General features: G+C 39.8%; 5 protein-coding genes across 5 annotated transcripts; all 5 read right to left on the bottom strand.

The window, feature by feature from the left end:
* Positions 1-888: 888 nt before the first annotated feature.
* LOC117495362 (gamma-crystallin M2-like) lies at positions 889-1,659 on the bottom strand. Its single transcript, XM_034146570.1, has 3 exons — positions 1,618-1,659; positions 1,272-1,514; positions 889-1,167 (listed from the first exon to the last, which is right to left on the bottom strand). Exons 1-3 carry the CDS (start codon positions 1,648-1,650, stop codon positions 889-891), a joined length of 555 nt encoding a protein of 184 aa, XP_034002461.1. The 5' UTR covers positions 1,651-1,659.
* A 2,901-nt stretch (positions 1,660-4,560) lies between these two features.
* LOC117495369 (gamma-crystallin M2-like) lies at positions 4,561-5,331 on the bottom strand. The gene is made up of 3 exons (XM_034146576.1): positions 5,290-5,331; positions 4,944-5,186; positions 4,561-4,839 (listed from the first exon to the last, which is right to left on the bottom strand). The coding sequence occupies exons 1-3, from the start codon at positions 5,320-5,322 to the stop codon at positions 4,561-4,563; spliced, it is 555 nt and encodes a 184-aa protein (XP_034002467.1). The 5' UTR covers positions 5,323-5,331.
* Positions 5,332-8,381: 3,050 nt separating this feature from the next.
* On the bottom strand, positions 8,382-9,152 carry LOC117495370 (gamma-crystallin M2-like). The gene is made up of 3 exons (XM_034146577.1): positions 9,111-9,152; positions 8,765-9,007; positions 8,382-8,660 (listed from the first exon to the last, which is right to left on the bottom strand). The coding sequence occupies exons 1-3, from the start codon at positions 9,141-9,143 to the stop codon at positions 8,382-8,384; spliced, it is 555 nt and encodes a 184-aa protein (XP_034002468.1). The 5' UTR covers positions 9,144-9,152.
* A 3,044-nt stretch (positions 9,153-12,196) lies between these two features.
* Positions 12,197-12,967, bottom strand: LOC117495364 (gamma-crystallin M2-like). The gene is made up of 3 exons (XM_034146572.1): positions 12,926-12,967; positions 12,580-12,822; positions 12,197-12,475 (listed from the first exon to the last, which is right to left on the bottom strand). The coding sequence occupies exons 1-3, from the start codon at positions 12,956-12,958 to the stop codon at positions 12,197-12,199; spliced, it is 555 nt and encodes a 184-aa protein (XP_034002463.1). The 5' UTR covers positions 12,959-12,967.
* A 3,063-nt stretch (positions 12,968-16,030) lies between these two features.
* LOC117495365 (gamma-crystallin M2-like) lies at positions 16,031-16,801 on the bottom strand. The gene is made up of 3 exons (XM_034146573.1): positions 16,760-16,801; positions 16,414-16,656; positions 16,031-16,309 (listed from the first exon to the last, which is right to left on the bottom strand). The coding sequence occupies exons 1-3, from the start codon at positions 16,790-16,792 to the stop codon at positions 16,031-16,033; spliced, it is 555 nt and encodes a 184-aa protein (XP_034002464.1). The 5' UTR covers positions 16,793-16,801.
* Positions 16,802-17,886: the final 1,085 nt, after the last annotated feature.

Here is a 17,886-nt window from a genome sequence, read left to right as displayed (position 1 = left end):
AAGGGACAACAGTGAATTATGTAATAGTCAGAATCAGTTTTTATTACAAAGTAGGTTAACACATACAGTAAGAGGTATTCGCTTTGGTATATGTGGTGCATACAAAGACACAGAAAAAAGAATAAGTAGCAAAACAAAATCAAATAAAAATAGGACTGTTATCACAGCTATTTAAAAAAAAAGTTTAAGACTTTTATAACAAATGTGCAATATTAACATGACAAATACTATATGCTGTATTTAAAGTGGAGAGCTGTGCTGATTTAAAAGGGGTAATGTGGAGAAGAAATGTGCAACATTTTATAAATAACAAGATGTTCGCATTATGTTATGTGCATTAATGTGAAATGCATAATGTTTTTTCTGGGGTGGATAAAAGTCAGTTTCAGTGGGGGTCCTGGGCCTTGTTGATGAGGCCAGTAGCAGAGGGGAAGAAACTGTTCAGGTGGGGAGAGGTTTTGGTCCTGATGGAGATCAGCCTCCTGCCAGAGTGGAGCGGGGGAAACGGTTTGTGTCCAGTTCAGTCTCGTTTACTAAATACAAATAACACCTTGGTTTAAAATAGTAATAGTGTGTTTTTTATTTAATTACCCAAAGTGTTATCACATATCATCAACCCAGTGTATTAATCCGTCTTCCAATATCAATTGTAAGGCATTCTCTGTTTTGTTTTTTTGTCAATCTTGCAACATATTTCTCATCAAATATAAAAAATGTTAGGATTAAAATGTCCTTGCTAATAGTTGCCTACTGACAAAAAAACATATATAATAATTTCAATTAATAATATGTCATTATAACAGTTGGACAATAAGCATGAAAAAAGTCACATTCAAGGTACATTTTTTATTGTGCATTTGATAAATTCAGGAAACATTCAGTGAACATTTAGTTGCAGGAATCGGTGATACGCCTCATGCTCATGAACCTCTGGCCGCTCATGCCCATGTCCATGAAGTTCCTGTACTCTCCGGGCCTCATGTACATCATCTTGCCTCTGAACTGGGGCTGCTCGTACATCAGCCAGTGACCGTCCATCACGTTGCAGGACTGGCACTCGTTCATGCGGTAACGGTCCATGACGTTGTCACAGTCCTCCATCATCTCGTGACTCTGACCACCAAAGTTCTCCTTCTCGTAGATCTTCATCCTGTACTGGCCTCTGTGCTGCTTTGGGGAGAAGAATTATGAATGAATGATTTAATGTAAAGAGTTGTGGGGTGGTCACCCATAGTAGAATCGTATAATGGAACTTGCTACTTTATACCCACCATGGGGATCATACGGCAAGACTTGATGCAGTCCCTCATTCCCATCATGCTCATGTAGTCGGAGTACTCGCCCCTCTTCATGAAACACTGGTTTCCCATGTAGTTGTTGCGGTCGTAGACCATGAAGCAGCCACTCTCCACCCTGCAGGACTGGCACCTGCTCAGGTTGGAGGTCATGTCAGAGCAGTCATTCATGCACTCATAAGAACGACCCTGGAAGTTCTTCTCCTCGTAGAAGGTGATCTGAAAGAAGGGAATTTTAATGGTTAGAATAAATTATCAAAGTATAAATGGTGATATTGCAAACAGTAATTTCTGATTATTACAAAAAGACTTCTAAAAGTACCTTGCCCCTCATGTTCATGCCGGTGTTGCTCATGTTGGCTGTAGATGTGCTGTTGCTGGTGAACTGATATCCTAACTGGTTAACCCTTGTCTTTTATACCTGTTCAACGTAAAGAATTAGTGACTCCTCCCCCTCAGAGAACACCATACTCAGCAATTTACCATAGAAGCCAACAGAATGGAGAGATTTTGTTCATTTTTCAGGGACCTGGTACAACAACTGAAGCAACATCTGACGCTTCACAACATTCTGAGAACAATACTAGTATTTTCTTTGCCTTTTCCCCGAAGTATGATATTCCATGTGTTACTTTATGTTGACCAATAGGAGAAAAGAACACATAATGATGTGGGTGTTGCCAACAGGATACACACTTCTTTGTACAAACTGATTCATTCATATTTACATTATTCTTCTCAAAAGTTGGTCTCTAGTCCCATATTCCTAATGACATCACGTAGGTAGTGAAAAACACTAAGCTGTGATTAGTTGGGGGCCAACTTGTAATATTAGGTCTCTTAGAAGAGTCACAGCAAGAATTGGATCACCCTACAATTGCATAATCTGACACAGTGATAATTTTACCAGATACAAATGTTGTGTAGTCTGAAAGTAAGAATAAGTTGTTATAGATAAGAAAACTGAAAACAAAACAGAACTAATATACAAGCCATCATTTTTATTCATAGACTAATAGGAAACAGTTATAAAGATTGACCTAAAATAATTACCCATGTGCTTCTGTTTGTTGCTGAGAGAGTGTCTATGTTGCAAATAATGGGCCTTCAAAACAATGAACATTTGTATTTGAGATAATGGGCTGTCGGGCATATTGTTTGGGCTTTTGGTCCAAAGGGGCCTTTTTTCAAACTCTTGATGTTTTGGGATAATGGGCAGTCAGAACAATAACATGTCACCAAACTTTGACTTCAGTAAATGTCGATCTGTAATTGTGGGTATGCTCCCCCCACACCCTATAGAATTCCCATGTTAAATAAGCAAAGCTGTTAATTTCAGACATTTATTTTAAATAATATCAACAATTTACCTTTTAACATAAAAACAAGAGTATCCTCAATAAATAAACAATTGTATAGGTTTATGTTTTGGCCCTCAATTGCAATGATTCTTAAAGGGCCCATGCCATGCTTTTCCGGTTATTACCCGTCCCCTTGTGTGTTATGAAGGTTTTTATGCATGTAAACGGTGTGCAGAGTCAAAACCCTCAAAGTACACCCTGTCGCGAGTAAAACTCTAACACAGAAAATACCTCCCCAAAACGCCTCGTTGGAGATACGTCATTGTCCATTTGATTCTCCCATTTCGTGGAGCCGTTACGTTACGTCCGCGGAGCCGTTACGTTAAGCCCCCGCTGATTGGTCCAAATTGACCAATCCACGGACTTCCTCACACACACATCTGTGTGCAGGGAGCTCAGCTGATTTCTCCTCCCTGGCTGCAGGCTGATAACAGACAGTTGGGATCGCGGCGAAATTCTCTCTGCAGACCCATTCTCACAGCGTTTATCAACCTTTTTCTTACTCAATATCAAGCCACACTTATTGTTTTTACTTCGGCTGTGAGTTTGTGTGTGCTCAGGATGAGTTTGGCTGTGTTTCGCTATGTATCCTAAACAAGGAAACAACACCTCCACGGAGCTCAGCGCGATTCACAACGTCCCGACCAATCAGAGCACACTGTGCTCACAGGGAGGGTGGGGGCTGGAGCTATTGGAGCTACAACGAGCCGTTAAAGGCAGAGAGTGAAATTCAGTGAATACACGTAGTTTACAGAGATGCTGTATGCGAAACCAATGTGAGTTTGGAAAACTGCACAATATAAATCTATTCTAGTAGACCTCAACAATGGAATTATGATCAGTGGAAATGGCCATGACATGGGCCCTTTAATGAGAGGTTCATTCAATCAGTTGAGTATGACAACTGCCTCCAAACTTTGATACCCTCATGAGCCTCAGTCGAGATTCAACATACGGAACAATAGCTGCTTAATTAGTCTTCTATTTATCCATAATTTAACAAACTAAGGAGATCAATTAATCATTTAGGTAATAACTTGGGTAGGAAATCATAGTTACTGGCAAAAACTAAAATATTAGCTTACATTTGCTACCTTCAGTGGAAATGTTCAGTGTTAGCTGTTAGTCAGGCTGACTGCATTTGCACCTTACGCTAGATATTTTTAAAGTATTTTGTGCTAATTTGTACACAGTGGATTATGTAACACTAAACACTGTACACTAAACACTGTACATTTAACCTTGCTTTGAACATGTAGTAGTGTAATTTATTTTTACTTTTTTATTTTTATTTTTAGCTTCCAATATTTATGATTTCTTCATTTAATATACCCAGAATAGTAATCCTTCTATCAAGATAAATTGTAAGTCTCTGAATTTTTGGTTAAACTGTAACATTTAACAACACATTTTGTCATCAGATTTCAAACTCTTAATGATGAAAATGTGTTTAGTTGTTTTAAAAAAATATGTTTTTTCATGACTCATATATTTTGGTGTAATATTTAAAAATATGTAATTACAAAGGTTCAAATTAAAAACGTAATTACAAAGGTACAAATAATACCTTGATTTAAAAACGTAATAGTGTCTTTTTTTATTTAATTACCCAAAGTGTTATCACATATCATCAACCCAGTGTATTAATACGTCATCCAATATCAATTGTAAGGCATTCTCTGTTTTGTTTGTTTTGTCAATCTTGCAACATATTTCTCATCAAATATAAAAAATGTTAGGATCAAAATGTCCTTGCTAATAGTTGCCTACTGACAAAAAAACCATATATAATAATTTCAATTAATATGTCATTATAACAGTTGGACAATAAGCATGAAAAAAGTCACATTCAAGGTACATTTTTATTGTGCATTTGATAAATTCAGGAAACATTCAGTCAACATTTAGTTGCAGGAATCGGTGATACGCCTCATGCTCATGAACCTCTGGCCGCTCATGCCCATGTCCATGAAGTTCCTGTACTCTCCGGGCCTCATGTACATCATCTTGCCTCTGAACTGGGGCTGCTCGTACATCAGCCAGTGACCGTCCATCACGTTACAGGACTGGCACTCGTTCATGCGGTAACGGTCCATGACGTTGTCACAGTCCTCCATCATCTCGTGACTCTGACCACCAAAGTTCTCCTTCTCGTAGATCTTCATCCTGTACTGGCCTCTGTGCTGCTTTGGGGAGAAGAATTATAAATTAATGATTTAATGTAAAGAGTTGTAGGGTGGTCACCCATAGTAAAATCGTATAATGGAACTTGCTACTTTATACCCACCATGGGGATCATGCGGCAAGACTTGATGCAGTCCCTCATTCCCATCATGCTCATGTAGTCGGAGTACTCGCCCCTCTTCATGAAGCACTGGTTTCCCATGTAGTTGTTGCGGTCGTACACCATGAAGCAGCCGCTCTCCACCCTGCAGGACTGGCACCTGCTCAGGTTGGAGGTCATGTCAGAGCAGTCATTCATGCACTCATAAGAACGACCCTGGAAGTTCTTCTCCTCGTAGAAGGTGATCTGAAAGAAGGGAATTTTAATGGTTAGAATAAATTATCAAAGTATAAATGGTGATATTGCAAACAGTAATTTCTGATTATTACAAAAAGACTTCTAAAAGTACCTTGCCCCTCATGTTCATGCCGGTGTTGCTCATGTTGGCTGTAGATGTGCTGTTGCTGGAGAACTGATATCCTAACTGGTTAACCCTTGTCTTTTATACCTGTTCAACGTAAATAATTAGTGACTCCTCCCCCTCAGAGAACACCCTACTCAGCAACTTACCATTGAAGCCAACAGAATGCAGAGATTTTGTTCATTTTTCAGGGACCTGGTACTTTTTAGTGGACAAGAACTGAAGCAACATCTGACGCTTCACAACATTCTGAGAACAATACTAGTATTTTCTTTGCCTTTTCCCCCAAGTATGATATGCCATGTGTTACTTTATGTTGACCAATAGGAGAAAAGAACACAGAGGAAAAATAATGATGTGGGTGTTGCCAACAGGGTACACACTTCTTTGTACAAACTGATCCATTCATATTTACATTATTCTTCTCAAAAGTTGGTCTCTAGTCCCTTATTCCTAATGACATCACGTAGGTAGTGAAACACACTAAGCTGTGATTAGTTGGGGGCCAACTTGTAGGTCTCTCAGAAGAGTCACAGCAAGAATTGGATCACCCTACAATTGCATAATCTGACACAGTGACAATTTTACCAGATACAAATGTTGTGTAGTCTGAAAGTAAGAATAAGTTGTTATAGATAAGAAAACTGAAAACAAAACAGAACTAATATACAAGCCATCATTTTTATTCATAGACTAATGGGAAACAGTTATAAAGATTGACCTAAAATAATTACCCATGTGCTACTGTTTGTTGCTGAGAGAGTGTCTATGTTGCAAATAATGGGCCTTCAAAACAATGAACATTTGTATTTGAGATAATGGGCTGTCGGTTATATTGTTTTGGCTTTTGGTCCAAAGGGGCCTTTTTTCAAACTCTTGATGTTTTGGGATAATGGGCAGTCAGAATAATAACATGTCACCAAACTTTGACTTCATTAAATGTGGGTATGTAAGTAAGTAAGTAAAACTTTATTTATATAGCACCCTTCTCAACACGGATGTACAAAGTGCTTTACAGTACAGTACACAGGACACAATTCAAAGTACAACTATAAAATGTAGAATAAAAGGCATAAAACAGCAGCAGGTAATACATACGATAAAACATACGATAAAACACCAATAAAAGACAGCTACTAACTCATGCTCCCCCCACACCCTATAGCATTCCCAAGTTAAATAAGCAAAGCTGTTAATTTCAGACATTTATTTTAAATAATATTGACAATTTACCTTTTAACATAAAAACAAGAGTATCCTTAATAAATAAACAATTGTATAGGTTTATGTTTTGGCCCTCAATTGCAATGATTCTTAATGAGAGGTTCATTCAATCAGTTGAGTATGACAACTGCCTCCCAACTTTGATTCCCTCATGAGCCTCAGTCGAGATTCAACATACTGAACAATAGCTGCTTAATTAGTCTTCTATTTATCCATAATTTAACAAACTAATGGGATCAATTAATCATTTAGGTAATAACTTGGTATGCAATCATAGTTACTGGCAAAAAATTAAATATTAGCTTACATTTGCTACCTTCAGTGGAAATGTTCAGTGTTAGCTGTTAGTCAGGCTGACTGCATTTGCACCTTACGCTAGATATTTTTAAAGTATTTTGTGCTAATTTGTACACAGTGGATTATGTAACACTAAACACTGTACACGAAACACTGTATATTTAACCTTGCTTTGAACATGTAGTAGTGTAATTTAGTTTTACTTTTTTATTTTTATTTTTAGCTTCCAATATTTATGATTTCTTCATTTAATATACCCAGAATAGTAATCCTTCTATCAAGATAAATTGTAAGCCTCTGAATGTTTGGTAAAACCCAGTGGCGTAACTATCGACGGTGCAGCCGGTGCAACGCCCCGGGGCCCAGAGCCGGCCAGGGGCCCATGCAAAAAAAAAAAAAGTTAAATATATATTATTTAAATATTTTTTATTGGGGCCCCAATGGCATTGACCGGTTCATGCAGTCTTCAAAGTAACCAAGCAACCTAAATTAATTTGTAATTTGTCTGTCCAATGACCTTGCTCCCTTTCATCTAATGTGATACCTTGCGTGACGAGCGAACCGTTTAATCAACCTGTACTGTACTGTAGCTAGCAGCAGCAAGTTCCGCAGCATTATACAACATGTAATAGCTTGCATTTATAATGTACAGCAAACCAAAGCACAAGAGCAGCGCTCAAAAGAGAAAGGACAAGAGAGAACAAGGAGATGTAACAGCTAAACTGACAAAATTAGACCGTTCTTTTTGTCATACATCGTCCTCGAAATCGAGCACTAACGTTAGCAATGTTGATGTGCAGCGGCAGCCGGAGCCGGAGGCTATCGATAGCTCACCTGCCTCACCACCATCATTGCCATCTAGCTCCACAAGTGAAGCTGTATCCGTGGCCGTGGCTGTGCAACCTTCTTCTCCAGCCAGCCAGGAGGAGAGGCTGGGTTTGGCTGTGCCCGGCAGTGGTCCAACAGTTCCCCCAAGGGCCCCAACCGATAGGGGACTCTATGGCGCTATTGAGACCCCCAACGCCAAGATCAAAAGCTATATTATAGCAACCGGTCTATGTAGGCCTACCGGCCCATTCCCCAGAGACAAACATCAAGGAAAGAGGTTGAAGCCTCTTCTTAGTTCGCTGTGCCGTTGTCAGGCTGTGGTGGTCTGAGGCCAGGGCAGGCTGTTGTTGATAGCCTATACATGTGGTGCTTCTGAGTGGTTGTGTATGTCCGTGCGTGTGTGAGCGCATCAGCGTGGGCTTATGTTTGGGGCGATGGGGGGGGGGGCCCAAAACAATATTTGCACCGGGGCCAATCACAACCTTGTTACGCCACTGGTTAAACCGTAACATTTAACAACACATTTTGTCATCAGATTTCAAACTCTTAATTATGAAAATGTGTTTAGTTGTTTTAAAAAATATATGTATTTTCATGACTCATATTTTTTGGTGTAATATTTAAAAATATGTAATTGTAAAAGTTGGACAACAAGCTTGAGAAAACTTACATTTTGCAGAAATTATTTATTCAATGGCATTCAATACATTCAATGAACATTTAGTTAACATTTAGTTGCAGGAATCGGTGATGCGCCTCATGCTCATGAACCTCTGGCCGCTCATGCCCATGTCCATGAAGTTCCTGTACTCTCCGGGCCTCATGTACATCATCTTGCCTCTGAACTGGGGCTGCTCGTACATCAGCCAGTGACCGTCCATCACGTTACAGGACTGGCACTCGTTCATGCGGTAATGGTCCATGACGTTGTCACAGTCCTCCATCATCTCGTGACTCTGACCACCAAAGTTCTCCTTCTCGTAGATCTTCATCCTGTACTGGCCTCTGTGCTGCTTTGGGGAGAAGAATTATGAATGAATGATTTAATGTAAAGAGTTGTGGGGTGGTCACCCATAGTAGAATCGTATAATGGAACTTGCTACTTTATACCCACCATGGGGATCATGCGGCAAGACTTGATGCAGTCCCTCATTCCCATCATGCTCATGTAGTCGGAGTACTCGCCCCTCTTCATGAAGCACTGGTTTCCCATGTAGTTGTTGCGGTCGTACACCATGAAGCAGCCGCTCTCCACCCTGCAGGACTGGCACCTGCTCAGGTTGGAGGTCATGTCAGAGCAGTCATTCATGCACTCATAAGAACGACCCTGGAAGTTCTTCTCCTCGTAGAAGGTGATCTGAAAGAAGGGAATTTTAATGGTTAGAATAAATTATCAAAGTATAAATGGTGATATTGCAAACAGTAATTTCTGATTATTACAAAAAGACTTCTAAAAGTACCTTGCCCCTCATGTTCATGCCGGTGTTGCTCATGTTGGCTGTAGATGTGCTGTTGCTGGAGAACTGATATCCTAACTGGTTAACCCTTGTCTTTTATACCTGTTCAACGTAAATAATTAGTGACTCCTCCCCCTCAGAGAACACCCTACTCAGCAACTTACCATTGAAGCCAACAGAATGCAGAGATTTTGTTCATTTTTCAGGGACCTGGTACTTTTTAGTGGACAAGAACTGAAGCAACATCTGACGCTTCACAACATTCTGAGAACAATACTAGTATTTTCTTTGCCTTTTCCCCCAAGTATGATATGCCATGTGTTACTTTATGTTGACCAATAGGAGAAAAGAACACAGAGGAAAAATAATGATGTGGGTGTTGCCAACAGGATACACACTTCTTTGTACAAACTGATCCATTCATATTTACATTATTCTTTTCAAAAGTTGGTCTCTAGTCCCTTATTCCTAATGACATCACGTAGGTAGTGAAACACACTAAGCTGTGATTAGTTGGGGGCCAACTTGTAGGTCTCTCAGAAGAGTCACAGCAAGAATTGGATCACCCTACAATTGCATAATCTGACACAGTGACAATTTTACCAGATACAAATGTTGTGTAGTCTGAAAGTAAGAATAAGTTGTTATAGATAAGAAAACTGAAAACAAAACAGAACTAATATACAAGCCATCATTTTTATTCATAGACTAATGGGAAACAGTTATAAAGATTGACCTAAAATAATTACCCATGTGCTACTGTTTGTTGCTGAGAGAGTGTCTATGTTGCAAATAATGGGCCTTCAAAACAATGAACATTTGTATTTGAGATAATGGGCTGTCGGTTATATTGTTTTGGCTTTTGGTCCAAAGGGGCCTTTTTTCAAACTCTTGATGTTTTGGGATAATGGGCAGTCAGAACAATAACATGTCACCAAACTTTGACTTCATTAAATGTGGGTATGTAAGTAAGTAAAACTTTATTTATATAGCACCCTTCTCAACACGGATGTACAAAGTGCTTTACAGTACAGTACACAGGACACAATTCAAAGTACAACTATAAAATGTAGAATAAAAGGCATAAAACAGCAGCAGGTAATACATAGGATAAAACATACGATAAAACACCAATAAAAGACAGCTACTAACTCATGCTCCCCCCACACCCTATAGCATTCCCAAGTTAAATAAGCAAAGCTGTTAATTTCAGACATTTATTTTAAATAATATTGACAATTTACCTTTTAACATAAAAACAAGAGTATCCTTAATAAATAAACAATTGTATAGGTTTATGTTTTGGCCCTCAATTGCAATGATTCTTAATGAGAGGTTCATTCAATCAGTTGAGTATGACAACTGCCTCCCAACTTTGATACCCTCATGAGCCTCAGTCGAGATTCAACATACTGAACAATAGCTGCTTAATTAGTCTTCTATTTATCCATAATTTAACAAACTAAGGGGATCAATTAATCATTTAGGTAATAACTTGGTATGCAATCATAGTTACTGGCAAAAAATTAAATATTAGCTTACATTTGCTACCTTCAGTGGAAATGTTCAGTGTTAGCTGTTAGTCAGGCTGACTGCATTTGCACCTTACGCTAGATATTTTTAAAGTATTTTGTGCTAATTTGTACACAGTGGATTATGTAACACTAAACACTGTACACGAAACACTGTATATTTAACCTTGCTTTGAACATGTAGTAGTGTAATTTAGTTTTACTTTTTATTTTTATTTTTAGCTTCCAATATTTATGATTTCTTCATTTAATATACCCAGAATAGTAATCCTTCTATCAAGATAAATTGTAAGCCTCTGAATGTTTGGTAAAACCCAGTGGCGTAACTATCGACGGTGCAGCCGGTGCAACGCCCCGGGGCCCAGAGCCGGCCAGGGGCCCATGCAAAAAAAAAAAAAGTTAAATATATATTATTTAAATATTTTTTATTGGGGCCCCAATGGCATTGACCGGTTCATGCAGTCTTCAAAGTAACCAAGCAACCTAAATTAATTTGTAATTTGTCTGTCCAATGACCTTGCTCCCTTTCATCTAATGTGATACCTTGCGTGACGAGCGAACCGTTAATCAACCTGTACTGTACTGTAGCTAGCAGCAGCAAGTTCCGCAGCATTATACAACATGTAATAGCTTGCATTTATAATGTACAGCAAACCAAAGCACAAGAGCAGCGCTCAAAAGAGAAAGGACAAGAGAGAACAAGGAGATGTAACAGCTAAACTGACAAAATTAGACCGTTCTTTTTGTCATACATCGTCCTCGAAATCGAGCACTAACGTTAGCAATGTTGATGTGCAGCGGCAGCCGGAGCCGGAGGCTATCGATAGCTCACCTGCCTCACCACCATCATTGCCATCTAGCTCCACAAGTGAAGCTGTATCCGTGGCCGTGGCTGTGCAACCTTCTTCTCCAGCCAGCCAGGAGGAGAGGCTGGGTTTGGCTGTGCCCGGCAGTGGTCCAACAGTTCCCCCAAGGGCCCCAACCGATAGGGGACTCTATGGCGCTATTGAGACCCCCAACGCCAAGATCAAAAGCTATATTATAGCAACCGGTCTATGTAGGCCTACCGGCCCATTCCCCAGAGACAAACATCAAGGAAAGAGGTTGAAGCCTCTTCTTAGTTCGCTGTGCCGTTGTCAGGCTGTGGTGGTCTGAGGCCAGGGCAGGCTGTTGTTGATAGCCTATACATGTGGTGCTTCTGAGTGGTTGTGTATGTCCGTGCGTGTGTGAGCGCATCAGCGTGGGCTTATGTTTGGGGCGATGGGGGGGGGGGCCCAAAACAATATTTGCACCGGGGCCAATCACAACCTTGTTACGCCACTGGTTAAACCGTAACATTTAACAACACATTTTGTCATCAGATTTCAAACTCTTAATTATGAAAATGTGTTTAGTTGTTTTAAAAAATATATGTATTTTCATGACTCATATTTTTTGGTGTAATATTTAAAAATATGTAATTGTAAAAGTTGGACAACAAGCTTGAGAAAACTTACATTTTGCAGAAATTATTTATTCAATAGCATTCAATACATTCAATGAACATTTAGTTAACATTTAGTTGCAGGAATCGGTGATGCGCCTCATGCTCATGAACCTCTGGCCGCTCATGCCCATGTCCATGAAGTTCCTGTACTCTCCGGGCCTCATGTACATCATCTTGCCTCTGAACTGGGGCTGCTCGTACATCAGCCAGTGACCGTCCATCACGTTACAGGACTGGCACTCGTTCATGCGGTAACGGTCCATGACGTTGTCACAGTCCTCCATCATCTCGTGACTCTGACCACCAAAGTTCTCCTTCTCGTAGATCTTCATCCTGTACTGGCCTCTGTGCTGCTTTGGGGAGGAGAATTATAAATTAATGATTTAATGTAAAGAGTTGTGGGGTGGTCACCCATAGTAGAATCGTATAATGGAACTTGCTACTTTATACCCACCATGGGGATCATACGGCAAGACTTGATGCAGTCCCTCATTCCCATCATGCTCATGTAGTCGGAGTACTCGCCCCTCTTCATGAAGCACTGGTTTCCCATGTAGTTGGAACGATCGTAGACCATGAAGCAGCCGCTCTCCACCCTGCAGGACTGGCACCTGCTCAGGTTGGAGGTCATGTCAGAGCAGTCATTCATGCACTCATAAGAACGACCCTGGAAGTTCTTCTCCTCGTAGAAGGTGATCTGACAGAAGGGAATTTTAATGGTTAGAATAAATTATCAAAGTATAAATGGTGATATTGCAAACAGTAATTTCTGATTATTAAAAAAAGACTTCTAAAAGTACCTTGCCCCTCATGTTCATGCCGGTGTTGCTCATGTTGGCTGTAGATGTGCTGTTGCTGGTGAACTGGTATCCTAACTGGTTAACCCTTGTCTTTTATACCTGTTCAACGTAAATAATTAGTGACTCCTCCCCCTCAGAGAACACCCTACTCAGCAACTTACCATTGAAGCCAACAGAATGCAGAGATTTTGTTCATTTTTCAGGGACCTGGTACTTTTTAGTGGATAACAACTGAAGCAACATCTGACGCTTCACAACATTCTGAGAACAATACTAGTATTTTCTTTGCCTTTTCCCCCAAGTATGATATGCCATGTGTTACTTTATGTTGACCAATAGGAGAAAAGAATACAGAGGAAAAATAATGATGTGGGTGTTGCCAACAGGATACACACTTCTTTGTACAAACTGATCCATTCATATTTACATTATTCTTCTCAAAAGTTGGTCTATAGTCCCTTATTCCTAATGACATCACGTAGGTAGTGAAACACACTAAGCTGTGATTAGTTGGGGGTCAACTTGTAGGTCTCTCAGAAGAGTCACAGCAAGAATTGGATCACCCTACAATTGCATAATCTGACACAGTGACAATTTTACCAGATACAAATGTTGTGTAGTCTGAAAGTAAGAATAAGTTGTTATAGATAAGAAAACTGAAAACAAAACAGAACTAATATACAAGCCATCATTTTGATTCATAGACTAATGGGAAACAGTTATAAAGATTGACCTAAAATAATTACCCATGTGCTACTGTTTGTTGCTGAGAGAGTGTCTATGTTGCAAATAATGGGCCTTCAAAACAATGAACATTTGTATTTGAGATAATGGGCTGTCGGTTATATTGTTTTGGCTTTTGGTCCAAAGGGGCCTTTTTTCAAACTCTTGATGTTTTGGGATAATGGGCAGTCAGAATAATAACATGTCACCAAACTTTGACTTCATTAAATGTCGATCCGTCATTGTGGGTATGTAAGTAAGTAAGTAAAACTTTATTTATATAGCACCCTTCTCAACACGGATGTACAAAGTGCTTTACAGTACAGTACACAGGACACAATTCAAAGTACAACTATAAAATGCAGAATAAAAGGCATAAAACAGCAGCAGGTAATACATAGGATAAAACATACGATAAAACACCAATAAAAGACAGCTACTAACTCATGCTCCCCCCACACCCTATAGCATTCCCAAGTTAAATAAGCAAAGCTGTTAATTTCAGACATTTATTTTAAATAATATTGACAATTTACCTTTTAACATAAAAACAAGAGTATCCTTAATAAATAAACAATTGTATAGGTTTATGTTTTGGCCCTCAATTGCAATGATTCTTAATGAGAGGTTCATTCAATCAGTTGAGGATGACAACTGCCTCCAAACTTTGATACCCTCATGAGCCTCAGTCGAGATTCAACATACTGAACAATAGCTGCTTAATTAGTCTTCTATTTATCCATAATTTAACAAACTAATGGGATCAATTAATCATTTAGGTAATAACTTGGTATGCAATCATAGTTACTGGCAAAAAATTAAATATTAGCTTACATTTGCTACCTTCAGTGGAAATGTTCAGTGTTAGCTGTTAGTCAGGCTGACTGCATTTGCACCTTACGCTAGATATTTTTAAAGTATTTTGTGCTAATTTGTACACAGTGGATTATGTAACACTAAACACTGTACACGAAACACTGTATATTTAACCTTGCTTTGAACATGTAGTAGTGTAATTTAGTTTTACTTTTTTATTTTTATTTTTAGCTTCCAATATTTATGATTTCTTCATTTAATATACCCAGAATAGTAATCCTTCTATCAAGATAAATTGTAAGCCTCTGAATGTTTGGTAAAACCCAGTGGCGTAACTATCGACGGTGCAGCCGGTGCAACGCCCCGGGGCCCAGAGCCGGCCAGGGGCCCATGCAAAAAAAAAAAAAGTTAAATATATATTATTTAAATATTTTTTATTGGGGCCCCAATGGCATTGACCGGTTCATGCAGTCTTCAAAGTAACCAAGCAACCTAAATTAATTTGTAATTTGTCTGTCCAATGACCTTGCTCCCTTTCATCTCATGTGATACCTTGCGTGACGAGCGAACCGTTTAATCAACCTGTACTGTACTGTAGCTAGCAGCAGCAAGTTCCGCAGCATTATACAACATGTAATAGCTTGCATTTATAATGTACAGCAAACCAAAGCACAAGAGCAGCGCTCAAAAGAGAAAGGACAAGATAGAACAAGGAGATGTAACAGCTAAACTGACAAAATTAGACCGTTCTTTTTGTCATACATCATCCTCGAAATCGAGCGCTAACGTTAGCAATGTTGACGTGCAGCGGCAGCCGGAGCCGGAGGCTATCGATAGCTCACCTGCCTCACCACCATCATTGCCATCTAGCTCCACAAGTGAAGCTGTATCCGTGGCCGTGGCTGTGCAACCTTCTTCTCCAGCCAGCCAGGAGGAGAGGCTGGGTTTGGCTGTGCCCGGCGGTGGTCCAACAGTTCCCCCAAGGGCCCCAACCGATAGGGGACTCTATGGCGCTATTGAGACCCCCGACGCCAAGATCAAAAGCTATATTATAGCAACCGGTCTATGTAGGCCTACCGGCCCATTCCCCAGAGACAAACATCAAGGAAAGAGGTTTAAGCCTCTTCTTAGTTCGCTGTGCCGTTGTCAGGCTGTGGTGGTCTGAGGCCAGGGCAGGCTGTTGTTGATAGCCTATACATGTGGTGCTTCTGAGTGGTTGTGTATGTCCGTGCGTGTGTGTGCGCATCAGCGTGCGCTTATGTTTGGGGCGATGGGGGGGGGGCCCAAAACAATATTTGCACCGGGGCCAATCACAACCTTGTTACGCCACTGGTTAAACCGTAACATTTCACAACACATTTTGTCATCAGATTTCAAACTCTTAATTATGAAAATGTGTTTAGTTGTTTTAAAAAATATATGTATTTTCATGACTCATATATTTTGGTGTAATATTTAAAAATATGTAATTGTAAAAGTTGGACAACAAGCTTGAGAAAACTTACATTTTGCAGAAATTATTTATTCAATAGCATTCAATACATTCAATGAACATTTAGTTAACATTTAGTTGCAGGAATCGGTGATGCGCCTCATGCTCATGAACCTCTGGCCGCTCATGCCCATGTCCATGAAGTTCCTGTACTCTCCGGGCCTCATGTACATCATCTTGCCTCTGAACTGGGGCTGCTCGTACATCAGCCAGTGACCGTCCATCACGTTACAGGACTGGCACTCGTTCATGCGGTAACGGTCCATGACGTTGTCACAGTCCTCCATCATCTCGTGACTCTGACCACCAAAGTTCTCCTTCTCGTAGATCTTCATCCTGTACTGGCCTCTGTGCTGCTTTGGGGAGAAGAATTATAAATTAATGATTTAATGTAAAGAGTTGTGGGGTGGTCACCCATAGTAGAATCGTATAATGGAACTTGCTACTTTATACCCACCATGGGGATCATACGGCAAGACTTGATGCAGTCCCTCATTCCCATCATGCTCATGTAGTCGGAGTACTCGCCCCTCTTCATGAAGCACTGGTTTCCCATGTAGTTGGAACGATCGTAGACCATGAAGCAGCCGCTCTCCACCCTGCAGGACTGGCACCTGCTCAGGTTGGAGGTCATGTCAGAGCAGTCATTCATGCACTCATAAGAACGACCCTGGAAGTTCTTCTCCTCGTAGAAGGTGATCTGACAGAAGGGAATTTTAATGGTTAGAATAAATTATCAAAGTATAAATGGTGATATTGCAAACAGTAATTTCTGATTATTACAAAAAGACTTCTAAAAGTACCTTGCCCCTCATGTTCATGCCGGTGTTGCTCATGTTGGCTGTAGATGTGCTGTTGCTGGTGAACTGATATCCTAACTGGTCTTTTATACCTGTTCAACGTAAATAATTAGTGACTCCTCCCCCTCAGAGAACACCCTACTCAGCAACTTACCATAGAAGCCCACAGAATGGAGAGATTTTGTTCATTTTTCAGGGACCTGGTACAACAACTGAAGCAACATCTGACGCTTCACAACATTCTGAGAACAATACTAGTATTGTCTTTGCCTTTTCCCCCAAGTATGTTATGCCATGTGTTACTTTATGTTGACCAATAGGAGAAAAGAACACAGAGGAAAAATAATGATGTGGGTGTTGCCAACAGGATACACACTTCTTTGTACAAACTGATTCATTCATATTTACATTATTCTTCTCAAAAGTTGGTCTCTAGTCCCTTATTCCTAATGACATCACGTAGGTAGTGAAACACACTAAGCTGTGATTAGTTGGGGGCCAACTCGTAGTCTATTAGGTCTCTCAGAAGAGTCACAGCAAGAATTGGATCACCCTACAATTGCATAATCTGACACAGTGACAATTTTACCAGATACAAATGTTGTGTAGTCTGAAAGTAAGAATAAGTTGTTATAGATAAGAAAACTGAAAACAAAACAGAACTAATATACAAGCCATCATTTTTATTCATAGACTAATGGGAAACAGTTATAAAGATTGACCTAAAATAATTACCCATGTGCTTCTGTTTGTTGCTGAGAGAGTGTCTATGTTGCAAATAATGGGCCTTCAAAACAATGAACATTTGTATTTGAGATAATGGGCTGTCGGGCATATTGTTTGGGCTTTTGGTCCAAAGGGGCCTTTTTTTCAAACTCTTGATGTTTTGGGATAATGGGCAGTCAGAACAATAACATGTCACCAAACTTTGACTTCAGTAAATGTCGATCTGTAATTGTGGGTATGCTCCCCCCACACCCTATAGAATTCCCAAGTTAAATAAGCAAAGCTGTTAATTTCAGACATTTATTTTAAATAATATCGACAATTTACCTTTTAACATAAAAACAAGAGTATCCTTAATAAATAAACAATTGTATAGGTTTATGTTTTGGCCCTCAATTGCAATG

This window comes from Trematomus bernacchii, unplaced genomic scaffold, assembly GCF_902827165.1.
Source record: "Trematomus bernacchii unplaced genomic scaffold, fTreBer1.1, whole genome shotgun sequence".
Taxonomy (NCBI): domain Eukaryota; kingdom Metazoa; phylum Chordata; class Actinopteri; order Perciformes; family Nototheniidae; genus Trematomus; species Trematomus bernacchii.
This window is presented reverse-complemented; position numbering and strand designations above follow the sequence as displayed.